This window comes from Melospiza georgiana, chromosome 17 (assembly GCF_028018845.1).
Source record: "Melospiza georgiana isolate bMelGeo1 chromosome 17, bMelGeo1.pri, whole genome shotgun sequence".
Classification (NCBI taxonomy): domain Eukaryota; kingdom Metazoa; phylum Chordata; class Aves; order Passeriformes; family Passerellidae; genus Melospiza; species Melospiza georgiana.
The window spans coordinates 3,382,509-3,398,462 of NC_080446.1; the positions used below are offsets into that span (position 1 = coordinate 3,382,509).

The 15,954-nt window shown below is 38.6% G+C and overlaps 1 protein-coding gene across 2 annotated transcripts in view; it reads left to right on the plus strand.

The window, feature by feature from the left end:
* GNAS (GNAS complex locus) overlaps positions 1-15,954 on the plus strand; it is a 131,546-nt gene that overhangs the window by 75,250 nt on the left and 40,342 nt on the right. For both annotated transcript variants that reach the window (XM_058036595.1, XM_058036596.1), the window contains exons 3-4: positions 5,599-5,653; positions 5,739-5,858. In XM_058036595.1, coding sequence (XP_057892578.1) covers positions 5,599-5,653; positions 5,739-5,858 — 175 coding nt within the window. The remainder of the gene's footprint in view (positions 1-5,598; positions 5,654-5,738; positions 5,859-15,954) is intronic.

Genomic DNA, 15,954 nt, shown 5'->3' on the forward strand with positions numbered 1-15,954 from the left:
TAATCAATTTTTAACTGTGTCTTTAATTCAAAATATATAATTACAAAATTATTCAGCCTGTTGGGTTTTTCTTTTTCCAAAAGGTGTTACTTATTTACAGAGAAAGCAAATAGTTTATTCTCATAGCTGTTCTTTTTTTAATATTGAAAGATCTTTGGTAGCTGAATGGTACAGTGTGTTGATACCTGGAATTTTGGAGAAGCCAAACAAAGAATTTTCAAAGTTAAGTAGATGTTGGGGTGGAGGAAAGGTGGTGTAGGAGGAAGAGCATAGTGCTGGAGAGGGGAAACTGCTCTGCAGGAAGGGTCTCATGCTTCCAGAGAGATGCTCAGTCTCTGTGGTCAAAATTACCAGCACACTCTGACTGTAAAGTGCTTTTAGGGTGCATTGTGTCAGCTTCCTGTGCCTTGGGTACCATTTCATTTTACCAGGTGCTGACCCAGAACAAAGCATTAATGTGGTTAGAAAATCTCTTCCAGCTGTGCTGCAGGTGAGGACCCAAGTGAATCCTATTCAGTTCTGAGCTGTGCAGTCACTGCCCCATGGCGCTGCAAGGGTTTGTCAGCACAGACCTGGAAAATCCCTTGGAAGTTGGCAGAACACTGAGCAGTGTGATATCAATGCTGTTGAGTTTGCAGAAGATACATAGTGGGTTTTGCTCTTGCATTTTAGTAGTTTTGTCTGTAAAATTGGTCCTTTGTCACAGGTCTAAGATGAATTATTTCAGCTTCACTCCAAATACTCTAGGCAACTGTTTTTCCCCATTTTCAAGTGCCTCTAACTTGGCCTCTGCCCTCTTTGCTGTTCTAGCTGTTATATTTTGAGGTAATTGCCATGTTCTGTTAGAAATAACCCAGGCTGAAACAAATTTATCTTTTAGTTGAATTGTAAAGTACTGCATGATTTTTGTAACATGGATTGGTAGCAAAACCTTAATTGAATTTCCTTGCTCGTGGTCTTGTGTCTGAAGATCTGGACTGCACAGCTCCGTTTCTCTGAGCTGGATTGGCAGGTAGTGCTCTTAGTTTCCATAAGGTTCAGTAAATAAATTTTAATGCAGATTTTATGGAATATTTATTAAATCCATCAGCATGTTTCACTGCATCAAAGACACTTTATTTAGATGAATAGGCATGTTTAAATCCCACATGCTTGTGAAGTGCATGACTGCCTGTCAAAGAACTGAGTTGTGTTTTTAAAACAAAATGGATCTATTAAGTTTTCATTGGCTGTCAGTGTGTAATTGATGGGCTTCTGAAGGGGACAGCCTGTGGCTGCTTCCCTGGGCATTCACATTTGTTGGCAATACCTGAAAAAGCAGGGAGATGCACCTGTGTGTAACACAACAATGTCATTTTCTACCATAAAAAGTCAGAGGCAAATGAATTGCTTTGTGAGGATTTCATTCTGGCTCTTCCACTTGCACATTGGCTCTTTAGTGCAGTGCCCTGCCCGGGGAAGGGAAGCCTTGCCCTGCTGCAGGTTCAAGAGTCAGCAGAGTTTGACTGCTTCAGAAATAAAGGGAATTTATGCATTACTCCAGTCCCTGAAGGTGATAGAGGCTGGGCTGTTTACAGCCTTGTAAAGGAGACAGAGGCTCTGCATTAACACTCTCTGACTACATTTTAATATGCCTTATTAAATAGTCTGTATATTCTTTGAGCTGCAGAAATCTCCAAGGTTTCCTAACGTGTCTGCACTGACCAAAAAATTCAAACTTTGATTTTAGGAATTAGATTAATGGCATAAAGGTGTCCCATCATCCCTGTCCATCCATCTCTGTATACCACTAATTGTTTAACAAGTTTTGTTGTGACAGTTAATTTCAGCACCCTTATTTAAAATTATTTTTCTACCTGGGAGATGCCAGAGGTTTCAGGGTGACCTGAATCTTTATCCTCTGGAATGTTCTTTTTAAACTTTTAAGTATTTTTTTCCAAGTAATGGTCATTTGTATTATTCTGTAAATAAACCAGAAATGAACAATAAAATTAAAATAATTTGCTTTCTGATGATCTGTTTGTTAATGTGTTCTTTGCATAAGATTTGATAAAGTCTGTGGAAAAATGTTGCCTTTTTCATAGTAAAGTTCAACCACAGGTGGAGAAGTTCTTTACTAAATACTGATTAGGTTGGTTTTCAAGGAATATTTGATTTTTCTGACCTTTGATGTCATTCTGATTTAATGTTACTTGAATTAAAATGTCATCTTTTTTTATAGTACCTAAAATAGACTTTATTAGTTTTCCTGAAAGCTATGTGCAGCTTTTCTTTGGCCCATTTAAATATTGAAAACAGCAGGATTTGAGATTTTTCTTCTAATCCTCAACTAATAGAGTTTAATGCTTTGTTTGGCCTACCTTGCACAGCCTAAGCAAAAGTTTTAAACAAGATTAAAAATATGACCTTATTAACCCATGACATCTAAAGATACAGAACAGGCCTGCAGAGACATCAGTCATTCCTTGGCCAGGAGAGCATTGGTGCCATTCCCAAACTACTCAGGATGTTCCAGAGGAAAACATTTTGGCAGCCCAGATTTATTTTTTTTTTTCTTTTTTTCTTTTGTGGTTTTGTGCCAGCACCTGGGAATAAGAAATTAAAAAGGAAAGATTCTAAGTTGAATATTCAGTCTTTGTGGTTGTGGAAAAGAAAAGTTTGAATACTTCTGGAAATTTGAGGTGCAACCTGGCCAGGTTTCTAAAAAAAAAAAAAGACAATTTGGCAGAGCGATGGGATGTTGGTTTTGAGCGCTTCACCTCATTAGTCCCTGAGTAAAATGAGTGTCACCTTTTTGGGGCTTTTTGTGAGAAGTTAGAGTTGTTTGTAAGCTGCTGTTGGATGGGTGATTGATGAACATTCTGAGTTCCAGAAGAATAAAGTGTCCGATTGTCATGGAAAGTTTATGTGCAGTAAACATTACAAAACACAAAACACAGTGATACATCCACTGCTGTGTAATGGGATTCCTTGTTTACTGGGCAGGCTATAGGGCCATGGCAACAACACCAGAAATAGGAACTATGAGTATCCTTGTTGTAAAGATGATGATGGTTATCAGGCACTTTGTTAATTGCTGCAGGTTAACATTTCTCTGTGTTCATTATCACTTAGCAGTGAGAGGATCAGCCAGGAGGTGTAAATGTGGAAGTTTGACTGAAATCTTTAATTAAAATAAGGTTTATCAGTATGGCAAGGAAGAGTCAGGTCAATGTGCACCTCATTGATGCTTTGAGACAATTAATAGCAAGTGTTCCAGGGAAGAGAGGATAAACAGAGTTTGCTTCTAAGCAATGCAAACTCCCTAAACTTCTCTTTTTCTAGTGATATTCCAAACCAAAGCAAAATGAGTGCTTATTCCTTAAAAGTACTGATATCTTGCTTGGCTTTCATCATATCAGTTGCCCTTTTGATCTAAACAGGGCAAAATCTGGATACATGTTCATTAATTTCAAGATCCAGCTGAAATTTGGAGGCAGAATAAAAGCCAGACAAATTGCTTACACTGTCATTGATAAACACTTCCTGCTTTCATACCATTATTTACATTTTAATTATTAAACATGATTTTTAAAAGCTGAAAGTGGATGGTGGCTTTGCAACCACATGTGCACTGCTGAAAAACAGAATATTTGTGCACCCTGCATCCTGGCTGTGGAATGGAGAGTTTGTCAAGACCTGGGGCTGTAAAAGTTAGGAGGAGGGTGAAAAGCCCTTAGTTTTTTCTCTCTTACCCTGTCTAATCTATTTTCCTTAATTTGGTGCCTTTGGCCTTTCTTGGCTCACTGCCTTGTTCTCATCAGCAGTGCCACATCTCTGTAGCAAAAAATGGGTAATTTTCAGGAATAAGGTGGTCTGTGGGTAGGTAAAGAAGTCTAGGAAAACATTGAATTTTCATCTGAGTATTGATTATTCCATTTTCTCTCTGCATCAAGCTTCTCTGACCTTCCTGTCCCTGCCCCAAACTTCTGAGGACCTGGGCTCAGTGAGGATGATGTTTTGGGATAATCACATTTATGTCTGGGCTGTGCTGCTGATTCAGAGCCATTCCCCACACAGCAGAGTCATCCTGAACACCAGGATTTGGTGTTGCCCCTCTGCCAGAGCAGCACTGGCATTGCAGTCACAGCTGGGCATTGTGCAGGCAGATCCTTGGCATGGTGGTGTTTTCTTTCCACTGTCTTTTACAAAAGTTGCATTCATTTTTCATTTGATAGCCAAAATTCCCACCACTCCTGGATGTGTCTGCCTTGTTATTGAAGTAGTCCTTTTTTTTTTCCTGCTGTTCTTCTGCATTCTTGATTGGTGAATACACTCTCAGTTTCATTTTGGTTTTTGACTGTGAGTAATTATAGAAAGGATAAAGTGATAAAAAGCTTTTGCAATATGTTTAGTGAATTAACTCCATAAAATGATGTTTTCAAGCTGGGGTCTGTAAGCTGAAACTGTGAGTTACTATCTTTAAAAGGGTAAAAAAAGGAAATGCTGTTGATACTTCATAGTCCTTGGGACACTGTGCTGGAAAATGTTAGTTTTCAAAATGAAAAAAAAAAATTAAATGTTGATATAAATATTCCATAATCAAAGAGTCCTGTAAAAGCAGTTCAATGAAGATTAAAAGGCCACTTTGACAGTTTAGCTGGCTTTTTTTAGTAATTTCATGGCTAACTTGGTTTCCCTCAAAGTAGTGATTTTATGCAGTTTACAGCGAGAAATTAATAATGTGAAAATTTTTATCACAGTCTTTGCAATTACGTTACAGTTTACAGGCTCAGTGCTAGTAGTGCTTTTAGGGTGCTAATTCCTGGTTATACCAAATGTTTGGTCATGATTTGGTTTGATTGCACTGTTTAGCATTGAAATTTCCCTGCTGTCAGATCTGACACCAAATGCAGCACAGAGGAGCAGAGGCAAAGGTTTGCACTGTCCTGCTCCAGCCTGCTGGGCTGGGTAATGTCACTGCACTTAATCCCAAATGATAGTGCTCATTCCAAGTGGGTTTTTCTAGCCAGGGATAATTCTCTATACTTTGATTAGTCCTTCACTGTTGTTTCACATCCAGACTGTTTCAATGTCTTGTGTCAGGTTGAGTGCTCTGCTATGGTTTGTTCTGCTAAGGCATAATTTTTGTGATTTAATTTTTTTTATGTTTTGAGGTTCTTTGGTCTCCTTTAATTTGTTTCTGCTTTTAGTAACTCACCCTTTTTTCCTTTCTGTTTGTTTCTAGTGTATACTTTCCTAAAGAACTTTCACGTATGTTTAGTATTTTGCATTCAAATGAATCAAAATCTGTTTGATTCTGCAGAATGTCTTAGTTCCAGTCTAAGGCTGTAGTAAGTTTTTATTAAAGCATAATTAGACATTGATTTTTGGATGCAAGTAGATGTTACTGCTTAAAATAGATGCAAATAGATGTTGCTACCTAAGTAGAAAAGTTTTGAGATATTTAAATAAGTCTATGTACAAAAGTCTTCAGTGACTGAAAGCACTTTAGGCAATACAGCTTTAATAGAATATTTTTCAAGTTCATGTTCTGTTTTGAAAAGATATTCTGCTTTTGTGGCTTATAAATGTAATGATGTGCCTTTTTTATTACAGGGAGAAGAAAATGAAAATTCAGGATATTAAAAACAATATTAAAGAAGCTATAGAGGTAAACTTAGGAGCTATTGTTTTTTAACCATTCCGGGTGGCTATTTAGACACTCTCTGCAATATTTTACTTGTGTTTCTTTGCAGACAATAGTGACAGCAATGGGCAATTTGGCACCTCCAGTGGAACTAGCCAATCCAGAGAACCAGTTTCGAATCGACTACATCTTAAATTTAGCAAACCAGATAGACTTCGATTTCCCTCCGGTGAGTAACTCACAGGCAGCCATGCCTTGCTGCAAATGATTGTGTTTCACTGCCCTGTAGTAAACATTTCCCCAGAACAGTGAGCTGCTCTCTGGGAATTATTGCAGTAGGTGCCTTTGATGAGTGCTAATTGAATTTACAGCAACACAGCCAGAATATTCCAGCTGATCCTTCAGGAACATGGAGGCTCTTGCCTGCTTTTTGTGCTCTGGTGAAATAATTAACCACAGAGTCAAGATGGACAGTGCTGGGTGTAAAGTTTGGATATTGTTGGGAATAGCCCTGCCCAAAAGGAGTGGAGATACACACAGCACTCTCTGGTGATTATTAGCTGCTGTTTAATGGTGCTGATTTCTCTCTTAGGGAAGAGCAGTGCAGTTTTCTTGCTGATTCAGACTCTGTGCCAGCCAGGCTCTCTGCAGAGGCTCCACACACATGTCCCTGTCCCAGCCCTGGTTAATCATTTGAGGTGCCAGCAGTCCCAGAGTAAATGCATCAAGGATAATTATTTAGTTGATGATACAACTTTGTGCCCACTCACGGTGATTAATTTCTCCTGTATCTGAACCAGACTTGTAGCAGAAGCCCATGAAAATACAGTTTGCAAACACTGAACACTTAAACACTGAGAAGATATTTTTGTTAATTGCCATGAAGTACCTTCTACTTGCAGTAATGCAGGAGTGTTTCAAAACTTGTATTTCTCTCTCCATGCACTGTTCCAGGAGACTGAGAGGAGGAATTATGATGATGTATCAAAAATCATTATCTGTTTACACCAGAATTTTATGTCCAGCAGTCCCAAATGCTTGAAATAAAAGTGCAAGTGTGAATAATAGTAAGATGTGGGAGAGTTTGCACCACAGCAATTCTTAATTCAGTTTGTAATTCTTGATATGTAAACATTATTGAACAAGCTGGTCTGTGAGACCAACAACAGTTACCTTTTCCAAATGTTGATACCTTTTCCAAATGTTGCTGCTTCTAGGAATTTCTCTGCTTTGGTCAGTCTTTATCAAAAGAAAAATAACCAACCAAACAAACCCACATGCTTTGTGTACAAGGCAAAGTCAGGTGACTTTAGCAGTTAATTGGAAATACTGCACTGTAATCCTCAAATCATTTTCAGTGTAACAGGCACAGACAGGTTGGTGGAGGGGGATGTATGATTCTCTCTAGCACATTAAATGTACTCATTGGCATTTTGTCTTAAAGCATACTAAATTTGAGATTTAGAGATTTTTAACTTCACACCTCTGTCATTTAGACATTTGTCAGAGTTATGCACAGAAATACTCCATCTCTTCATGGATGATCTCTCCTGCTGGGGGCACAGAGAAATTCATGCTTTGGAGGTGATTTTAGGAGAATATTTGAGATAGAAGACAGTGGTTCCTTGCTCCACCCTCTGTGTTTCTGCACTGGCTGTGTGCCCTCAGCTCTCAGCTGCCATTGTTTGTGCTAGTTCAGGTTGTGATCTGTAACAATGCTGCAACAAGTTCTTGTGACCTACCTCGTACTGAAATACTGGATTTTCCTTATATCTTCTATCTCAGAGGTCTTTTTATTCTTCCATTCAGTTGGAGTGCAGTGATTTCTTTTAATTTTTCCCTTTTTTCCACTGAAAGCAGGGTGTAATTGTGTGACTTACAAGGTCCATAAATAATTCCAAGTTCAGTGAAGAGTCTTTCAGGTGTTGAGTGACACACAACTTCAGGAATAACAGTGCTCCAATAAAACTAGTTTTTCTTCTCTGAGCAAAGGTATTGTCTTAAATTTTTAAGCCCTGAGTCTACAGAGGTTTAGGTGTGTGCATAACTTTGACTGGTGGCTTACTTCATTGGCATGATTAACTATTTCATATGTAAATGTTTGTAGAGTTGAGGTTTTGAACTGGAGATGCATTAGCCACAGATGTTGAAGGACTGTTGTTGGCTCTCTCTGCCCGCAGTGATTATATAAGTTAATATATCTCTGATTTCTGAGTTTGTCTGAATGTAGACTGTAGTCCTTTGGTACCTGGAAAACTGAACCTGCATTTTAATTGCATAATTTAAATCAAGATCTAGAGTGTCCCTAGATGCCAGCTCTCAGTGCATAGGAACAAAAATCACAATCCTTGAGTACCACTGTAAAAATAATTTTGATTTTGTTACAGATCAATTAAAAGTACTTTGAAGAAAAAAATAATTTTGTGGGAGCAGAAAGGACAGCCTTATGCTAGTTATGCTTTAAATCTAAGGAAATCTCTGTCATCTGCTTCCTCCTCCAGTGCACTGGGGGAAGAATTTCATAAACCTTTTCCTATACAGAGTATTGACTGGGAAGGAGGGAGGGGAGTTTTCAGCAATGGCAGCCCTGTGTAAAGCTGTCTGGTAAAGCTGTCTGTCAGCCCTGTGTAAAGCTGCAGAACTTTCTGCTTCTTGCATTTTCTCCATGGGAAATCACATTTCAGCTGTCTTGAGCACAGACTCTCCTCAGTGTAGTATTTGATGCTCTTTTCTGCCCTAGGGAGAGCAGGAGGGTGGGGAGGAGGAGCACTCATGTCCCAAGGGGATGTTCTTTGAGGGCTGCAAGTTCTTAGGACTATACTCTTAAATACAGGGCTGCTCTGCTTCCCTTCAAATGCCCATTCTCCTTTCCCTAAACATTAATTTGGGTTGCTCTCCTGAAGAGAAAACACTGACAGAGGCAGCACAAGGATTTGGGATTTCTTCTCCAGTTACACAAGATCATCTTCATGAAGGAGCAGTTAAAATGAATTTTAAAGTAGAGGCCAAAATCTGTGTTTATAATTCTCTGTGGAACAGGTGGAGCTGGAATGAAAGTCTCCTAACAGCAAGGTTCAGTGTGATGTGGAAGGCAGAATAAAGTCAGAAAGAATGTAGGAGCTTTACAGTGTGATAAATATTGGGATCTGACTCTACATGTAAATTAGGATTCAAAGAGCAACTTTTGTATTCTGATATTCTAATTCTTTTCTTAGTCTGGGTCTCCATCTGTTTGCTTTGCAGTTTTTGACTTTCAGGAAGTGTGTGTCATTTGTGTAGACCATATTGTTTTGAATTAAAAAAACCTAAAAAAACAACAGCTTGAGTTAAAAATAATGCTGGTACAGTGTAATGCTAGGTTAAACATCCCTTTAAAGCTGAAAATTTACTATGTTGGAGATTATTAATTCGGCACAGTTGGTATTAAGAAATTAAATTTTTGAATACAAGTAGTAGCATATGGAGAAAGGCAAAACATAGCACTGACTGGAAGGAATTCTGTCCACATAATCATGCTGGTATTTTAAAATATTGCAATTTCTAGTAGATCAGATCTATAGTTGAGGCTTCCAAATGGTATTTCCATCATTATTGTCCTTTGATACGTTTAGCTTAACACAACTGTATGTGTGCGTTTTCAGTGTCAGAAATCAACATCAGAAGTAGTTTGAATAATTCAAACTCACTGTATATCTGTCTCAAATGTCAGGTGATGTTGGGTTAGCAGGGTTATAAAAGTGATATTTTTATTCCTGTTCTGCATACCAGACAGTGGTTAGGATATTTTCTTCATCCCCAGTAATAGTGGCCGCCTTCTCATCCCTTTCTTTTTGCTTTACTTTTAGAAGAGGGAAGGAAATGTTCCCATTTTATCAACATTTCACACTCCATGATCAACCCAATTGAACCAAGCCACCAAATAAAACCTATTTACTTTGGGTCACAGTCCATTTATAATTCTCTGGTTTTAATGAAATATTCAAAATAGCTGAGCAGGATTTACAGCTACCTATTTTTAATTTATCTGGTTTCAGCTGAGGAAGATGTCTCTTGAAAATACCATACTAAATTCAGAAAAATGGTATTTAGAAAGTAGTAAAATCAGAGTATTAGGTATTGAAAGGCAAAATACCAAAGGAATGACTGCAGCCTGTGGCAGAAGTGATGCTGATGTTGTCTGCAGGTCTCTTGGTTTCACTCTAAGTTTTATTACACTGCTCCATTGTAGTTATTTTGAATCTCCCACTGCCACAGCTGCTGAATGGTTTTATTATGGTTTTTGAGTGGTGTCCTTGAGCTTTCCCACACTCTGGCTTGAGCCTCAAAGGCAGCTCAGCATCCCCTGTGCCCACAGCCACCCCTTCCCTGTGCCACCCAGCCCCGCCAGACAAACCTCCTCTGGCTCCCCAGGGTCAATCAGAGCATTGAGCCTGCCCAGCTTAAAAATAACCCTAGTAACCCTTACTCCTTCTCTCTTCTATTTTGGGGAGATTATTTTTAACAGGGATCAGTTTTGAGGTCTGATTTACAACCTGGCAGTGGAGGTGGTGCTCAGTGGGATCCCTTAACCTGCAGCAGGGTCAGAATGGAGCTTTGGAGTCCCTAAAATGGTTCTGACACCAAAATCCTCAAGATGGTAATGAGATTATAGAGTCTCAGTAAGAAAAGATGTGAGCTGGGATCTCTGCTGCCAGAAGTGTTCCTTAATTATGTAGGCAACAGAACAAAATTATCTGTCCCTGTAGATAACCACCCTGATGGGTATAATGATAGATATATTATTATTCCTGTCTAAATACATCATGGCAGAAGAAGAGAGCTGTTCTGGTTTGACAGCATCACTAGCTTTATAAAGTAGTGACAAACATATTCACTGCAGTGGGGGATGCTTCCCATGGGGATATCTCAAATGTCACAGATTTTGGGGTGTGAAAGGAGGCAAAACATTTTCTTTGGTGAGGATACCCCTGGGAAAGGTGGGAGACTGAGCCTGATTGCTTGGGTGTCTGCACAATATTGTGTGCAGTTTGGATACTTACCACAGACAGAAAATTAGGGCCTCCAGCTTTTTCTTGTCCAGATTTTTTATGATTTTGAGCAAGACACCTCAATCTCCTATTTACCTTTTTTTAGTATTCTCTCTCCTATTATGTGTAAAAGAGTAATAAATACATATCTTTGAGATGCATCTTGAGGTGCAAAACTAGTAGAAAATGTGGATATGTGAAATATTTTTGCTTCAAAAATGTTAATGCTGTTCAGAGAAAGGAGTGGGAAGTCTTACAGACAGTATCAAAGATGTGGTGCTAGATCCTCTGAAATAATCCTTACTTACTCTTTTTAAATCTCTATTATCTTATCTACACAGAGCAGCTCCCTCTCAATGGGCTTCCAGATAATCCAATTGAGTTTACCTGGTCAGAGTTTAAGAGGAACTTATGGAAAGCTGGTTTTCCTATCTTTTAATAGCAGAATAAATTCTTGAATACAGATTAATTTAAGAGTTCTTCTGAAGCCTTCTTCTAGTGTAGGGTCTGTGAGGCAGGCAGCCACCTGATTTCATTTCTGTTTCTCATCATTGAAACACGTATAACTATTAATGATTTGCAAATTAATCTCCTGAAATCTCTGATTTTTGTCTGCATGGATAAATGCCTGATAGGAATGTTTTACTCTTCTGTGACTAGGAATATCTAGCAAATTTTGTTAGTGCTATATTTTGTTAGTTTTTATTGGAAGTGTTTTGTTTGGGTTTTTTTCAGCCCTTCGAATTATGCAGTGCTTTCACTGAGGTGTTCACATAATTCTGTTGAAATCCCACAAAGAATTTCCTTAAATTGGAGAATCTGCAGCCCAGGACTTGAGACAATGGGATTATATACATGTCTTTTTCTGTAGTCCAGTTGTTTTTATAATACAACCCCCCCTATATTTTACTTGATTACTAATTTATTTGATTAGTATTTGAAGTAAATGCTGATGCTTTGTTCTGAACTTGTATTTTTATCCAGTAAATTCCCACCATACCAGACCATATTTACAGGTTCAGAAGTTCACGTGACTTAATTTCTCTTGATACATCTTCTTTGTTTTCCTCTCAGAGCAGTCTTAAAGAACAAGGACAGATTAATTCAATTTATGTTGAAATACAAGATCTGTCAGCTGAATTAAACAGGAAATAGGCATAATTTAATATGGAAATTCTTAAACATTTTCTGGTTTTAATCACAGTAAGAGACTATCACAAAATACTGGTGTATGCATAGATGAAATAAAACTATACCTGTGAGCCTCCCTGGTGTTACAGTGGATCCAGCCACACCCCTGTTGTGCTCAGCTGCCTGTTTGGAGAATACATGATATTTCTTCAGTGTTCCAGTAAAATTTAAGATTTTTTTAAACAGGGTGTCTATTTACTCTTGAAAAGAAATGCCAGAAATTAAGCAGAATTTTCAGTTAATTTATTTTAAGTATATTTGAGCTTCAATTTTTTGTGTAGACTTTATTGTGAGGCTGTGAACACTTCTGTGAGTACAGATGCTGCTGCTTGAGAAAGATTGGAAGAGGATTAGTGAGCTCTCCTTGGGATTTGTGTAAATTTAGAATGAGAACTATTTTATCTTACACCCTTTTCTGTTGGTGGAAGTTTCTGGCCAAAAGAGGCTTTTTGTTTCCAATGTGAAAGGAAGCTGCAGAGTTTAGTGTGGTCCCAGGTGTTTGTTCTTGGCACCAGGTAAGGGAGTAAAGTCATTTGATTTGACTGTTCAAGATCACTATATATTCATTAAACAAAAAGCAGCTAATGATGTAGTATGAAAGACATTTTCCAAACCCTGATTTAAGGCTCAGAGGAGATTTCTCCGAGTTTTATTAAACCTTCTTTCTTAGACTGAAGTCTCCAAAAATAGCTGATGGTTGAACTGCCTCTGTCACCACTCTAAACTAGCCTGCAATGGGGTAGAAGAATTCTCTGTGCCTTTTATGCTATCAGGAAGTTTGATCCATTGATGAATTGCCTCTTTCTATGTATGACATTTTGAAGAACAGTGGAACACTGATTATTGGTTTAAATTGCAGAGGAATTGTTACAATATGGGGAGCAGGCTTGCTGCTCTCACCCAAAGTGAATTTTTCTCCCTAATTAACATGAGGAGCTGTGTTGTGGTATCAACAGGTAAAGTTTCTGTGGCAATTAAACTTCTTGTGAAAGTAGAAATAAGAGAGAAATGGTTTGATATTATGTTAGGGAGGACTCCTAACCAAAGGCACATAGTAGCTTATGGGTATGGATTTGTGTGTTGGCACATTCCTCAAATGCTGTGGTGTTTTGAAACTCTTAACAAAGGGGAATAATGTGAGTTCAAACTTGACAGAAGTTTCTGAAATAGAATTCACTTTCCCTTGGCCAGTCCTTGCAGCGACATCCAGTTCAATTTGTACTCCTAGAAGTTACCAAACAGAAACACAGAATATTTCAGCATAATTCTTCTTTTCCAAGCATGAAAAACTATTGATAATGAGACTAAATCCTTGCTGAAAATATTTCTGACTCAGTTATGGGAAGTGCTGAGTGCACTGGGCCTCTCCCAAAGAGTTTTGTGTTCAGCTCTGGACATGTGCCAGTAACTGGAGAATATCTTCAACTATTTGTAGGTATGCGTTTCCTTTGTGATATCATCAGCGTATTTGCCCTAAAATAGCAAGCAATAATTAACACTTGTTCACACCAGCAGGAATGCAGATGTTTCCCTATTCAACTAAGTGGCTTATTAAACTGTCTGATTTGACAAATTTAACACGTTCTGGTATCCCTGCCCAAACTTGGGGAGAATGAAAAGATGCCATGAGTTCTATTCCATGAGCACCCGTTCAGTCAGCAGTGATGGTAGTGAGAAATAAATCAGTTTGGTGGGTACTTACCTATCCTGGCAGTGAGAAATGAAATAAATCAGTTTGGTGGGTACTTACCTATCCTGGCAGTGAGAAATAAATCAGTTTGGTGGGTACTTACCCATCCTGGCAGTGAGAAATGAAATAAATCAGTTTGGTGGGTACTTACCCATCCTGGCAGTAAGAAATGAAATAAATCAGTTTGGTGGGTACTTACCCATCCTGGCAGTGAGAAATAAATCACTTTGCTGGGCACTTACCTATCCTGGCAGGAGAGACCCAGCTGGTGCAGTTTTGTGGGAATGCTCTGTGCTGCCCTGCCTTGCTGCAGTGCCTGCCCTGTGGAATGCAGCAGGAGGGGAGCAAAGCTCTGCTCTCCACCAGTGCTCAGTGCTGCCTTTAAAAGCTGCACACATTGGGAAGCAAAGTCCTCCAGGAGACAGTTTTACAGTTAGAAGCTGGTTTGGTTTGACCTTTAATCATTAGATTTGTAAGTTGGTGACCTATTTAAAACTCTTATTATGAAATGTGCAGCTCCATGGGACAGTGAACTTTGCCCAGGAATTGAATCCCAGTTTTAACCACAACATTGTATAATGATTGTACACACCTTTTAGGAGGTAAGGTTTTTTTTTTTCAATGGCATTGACTTTTGGTGGAATTAGTAAATAAACTGTTCTGTTGAAGGATCCACCTATATTATATTTCACAAAGAAAAGGTAATGTTGCATGTCCATGCTAAGTTTCCTGTGCATTTGGTGTCACAGTGGCATGGACTGTGCCAGTGTTCTTCCCTGCCAACATCCAAATGCCTATAAAACATTGCTTCATAAACATTTTTTTAAGTCTCTTGAGTATTTATGTATCTGGAGGGAACAAAGCCTTGTAGACAGTATGTCCAGTTACATTATTTCATTTTCTACTGGTATTTTATCCTTTTAGAATGCTTCTCAAAAGCAGATCTTGGTTCCTTTACTTTTTCCCAGGCCTAGAGTTTGCCTCTTGGGGATTATTTTTTTTTAACAACCAAAGTGCTCAGCCCCCAAGTTCTTTAACACTTTCTGTAGTTTAACTTTGAGCACAACCACTATTTACCTGTTGCCATTTATTCAGCTTGCTGAAATTTTCCAATATAAGTAGGTTTTAAACTTGATTAGACTCTGCATTGCCCCTTTTCTAATCCAGAATTGTGTCAGCAAGATCTTTCTGGAACAAAGAACAATTTTCCAAGCATCCCTTCCACATTTCCACTGATGGGTTTTTTTTCCTCTAGAGGTCTGCAGAGATTCCTGTAAGTGAATGCAAGCGATTTACAAATGTTGCCTATTGACTCATTGTATTGGGAAGCTTTCAGTAGGTGGAGAAAGTGTCACCTCATAAATAAAACATTAATAATGAAACACATTTCACATAAATGTGGCTTTTTAACCATTGTGGTGTTATGGTATCATGAGACATGAGGTTTGCTCAGCAGCACCAAGTCATGGTCCTTGATCCTTCAGTTATCTGAGCAGACCAGAGCAGGTTTCCCCAGCCCAGAGGATTTTCCCAGGGGTTTTTATGGTTTCCCAGAAGTGGAGCCTGTTCCTGGGGATTGTGCCCGGAATTCCAGCTATGCCCAGCCTGGGCAGATTCAGTCAGGCCCTGTTTGTTCTCCTCAGATCTCTGTTACATTGACATTCCTTTCCTTGAGTGTTCTCCTCAAGGATTTCTCCCTCTTTAGGGTTTGTGAACCTTTTGGGATGTGTGAGGTCTGTTCAGGTGGTGAATATAAATGCTCCAATCCTGACATGAAGCTCAGGAGGAATTCACTCCTCGCCTTCCCTGGTGGTGCCATCCTGTCACCACTTCTGTTGACTTTTGTTGCTTTACACAGCTTCAGCTGTTCTTTAAACAGGATCTTGGGTGTGTATTGTGACACTGCAGCATTTTATTTTTTTTAATGGAAAATTACATAATTTGGAAATTTTTTTCAGCTTTAAGTATGCATAGGGCAGGAAGGGATAAGATGATCATAGACTGCAAATATTCTGGATCGTTTGGATCCTAACATTTAAATCCTATTGGTTGTGGAATGTCATCTCAAACCAAATTGTTATTTAGTATTTGTTCATTTTAGCTGTTAGGAGTTCCATTTTCTGGTGCAAGAAAAACCTTTGTTGGTGCTGCTGTAGAGTCTGTCATACTAGAATGTGCCAGTAAATCAAGCAGTGTAGTGGAAGCAAGAACCAGACATGTAAGGACTTGTTTTCTGGATACTTCTTTTCAGGAAATTTTCCTGCTACTTTTGGTTAATTTGTTTCCTAACTCATTATTTTTAGAGCTCTCATACAAATTATACCTATTTAACTTAAAAAAAAAAAAAATAAAAAAACCAACCCAACCCCTTTGTAACTTGATTTTTTCTAGTGGCCTCTAAAGCCCCTGTTTTACCT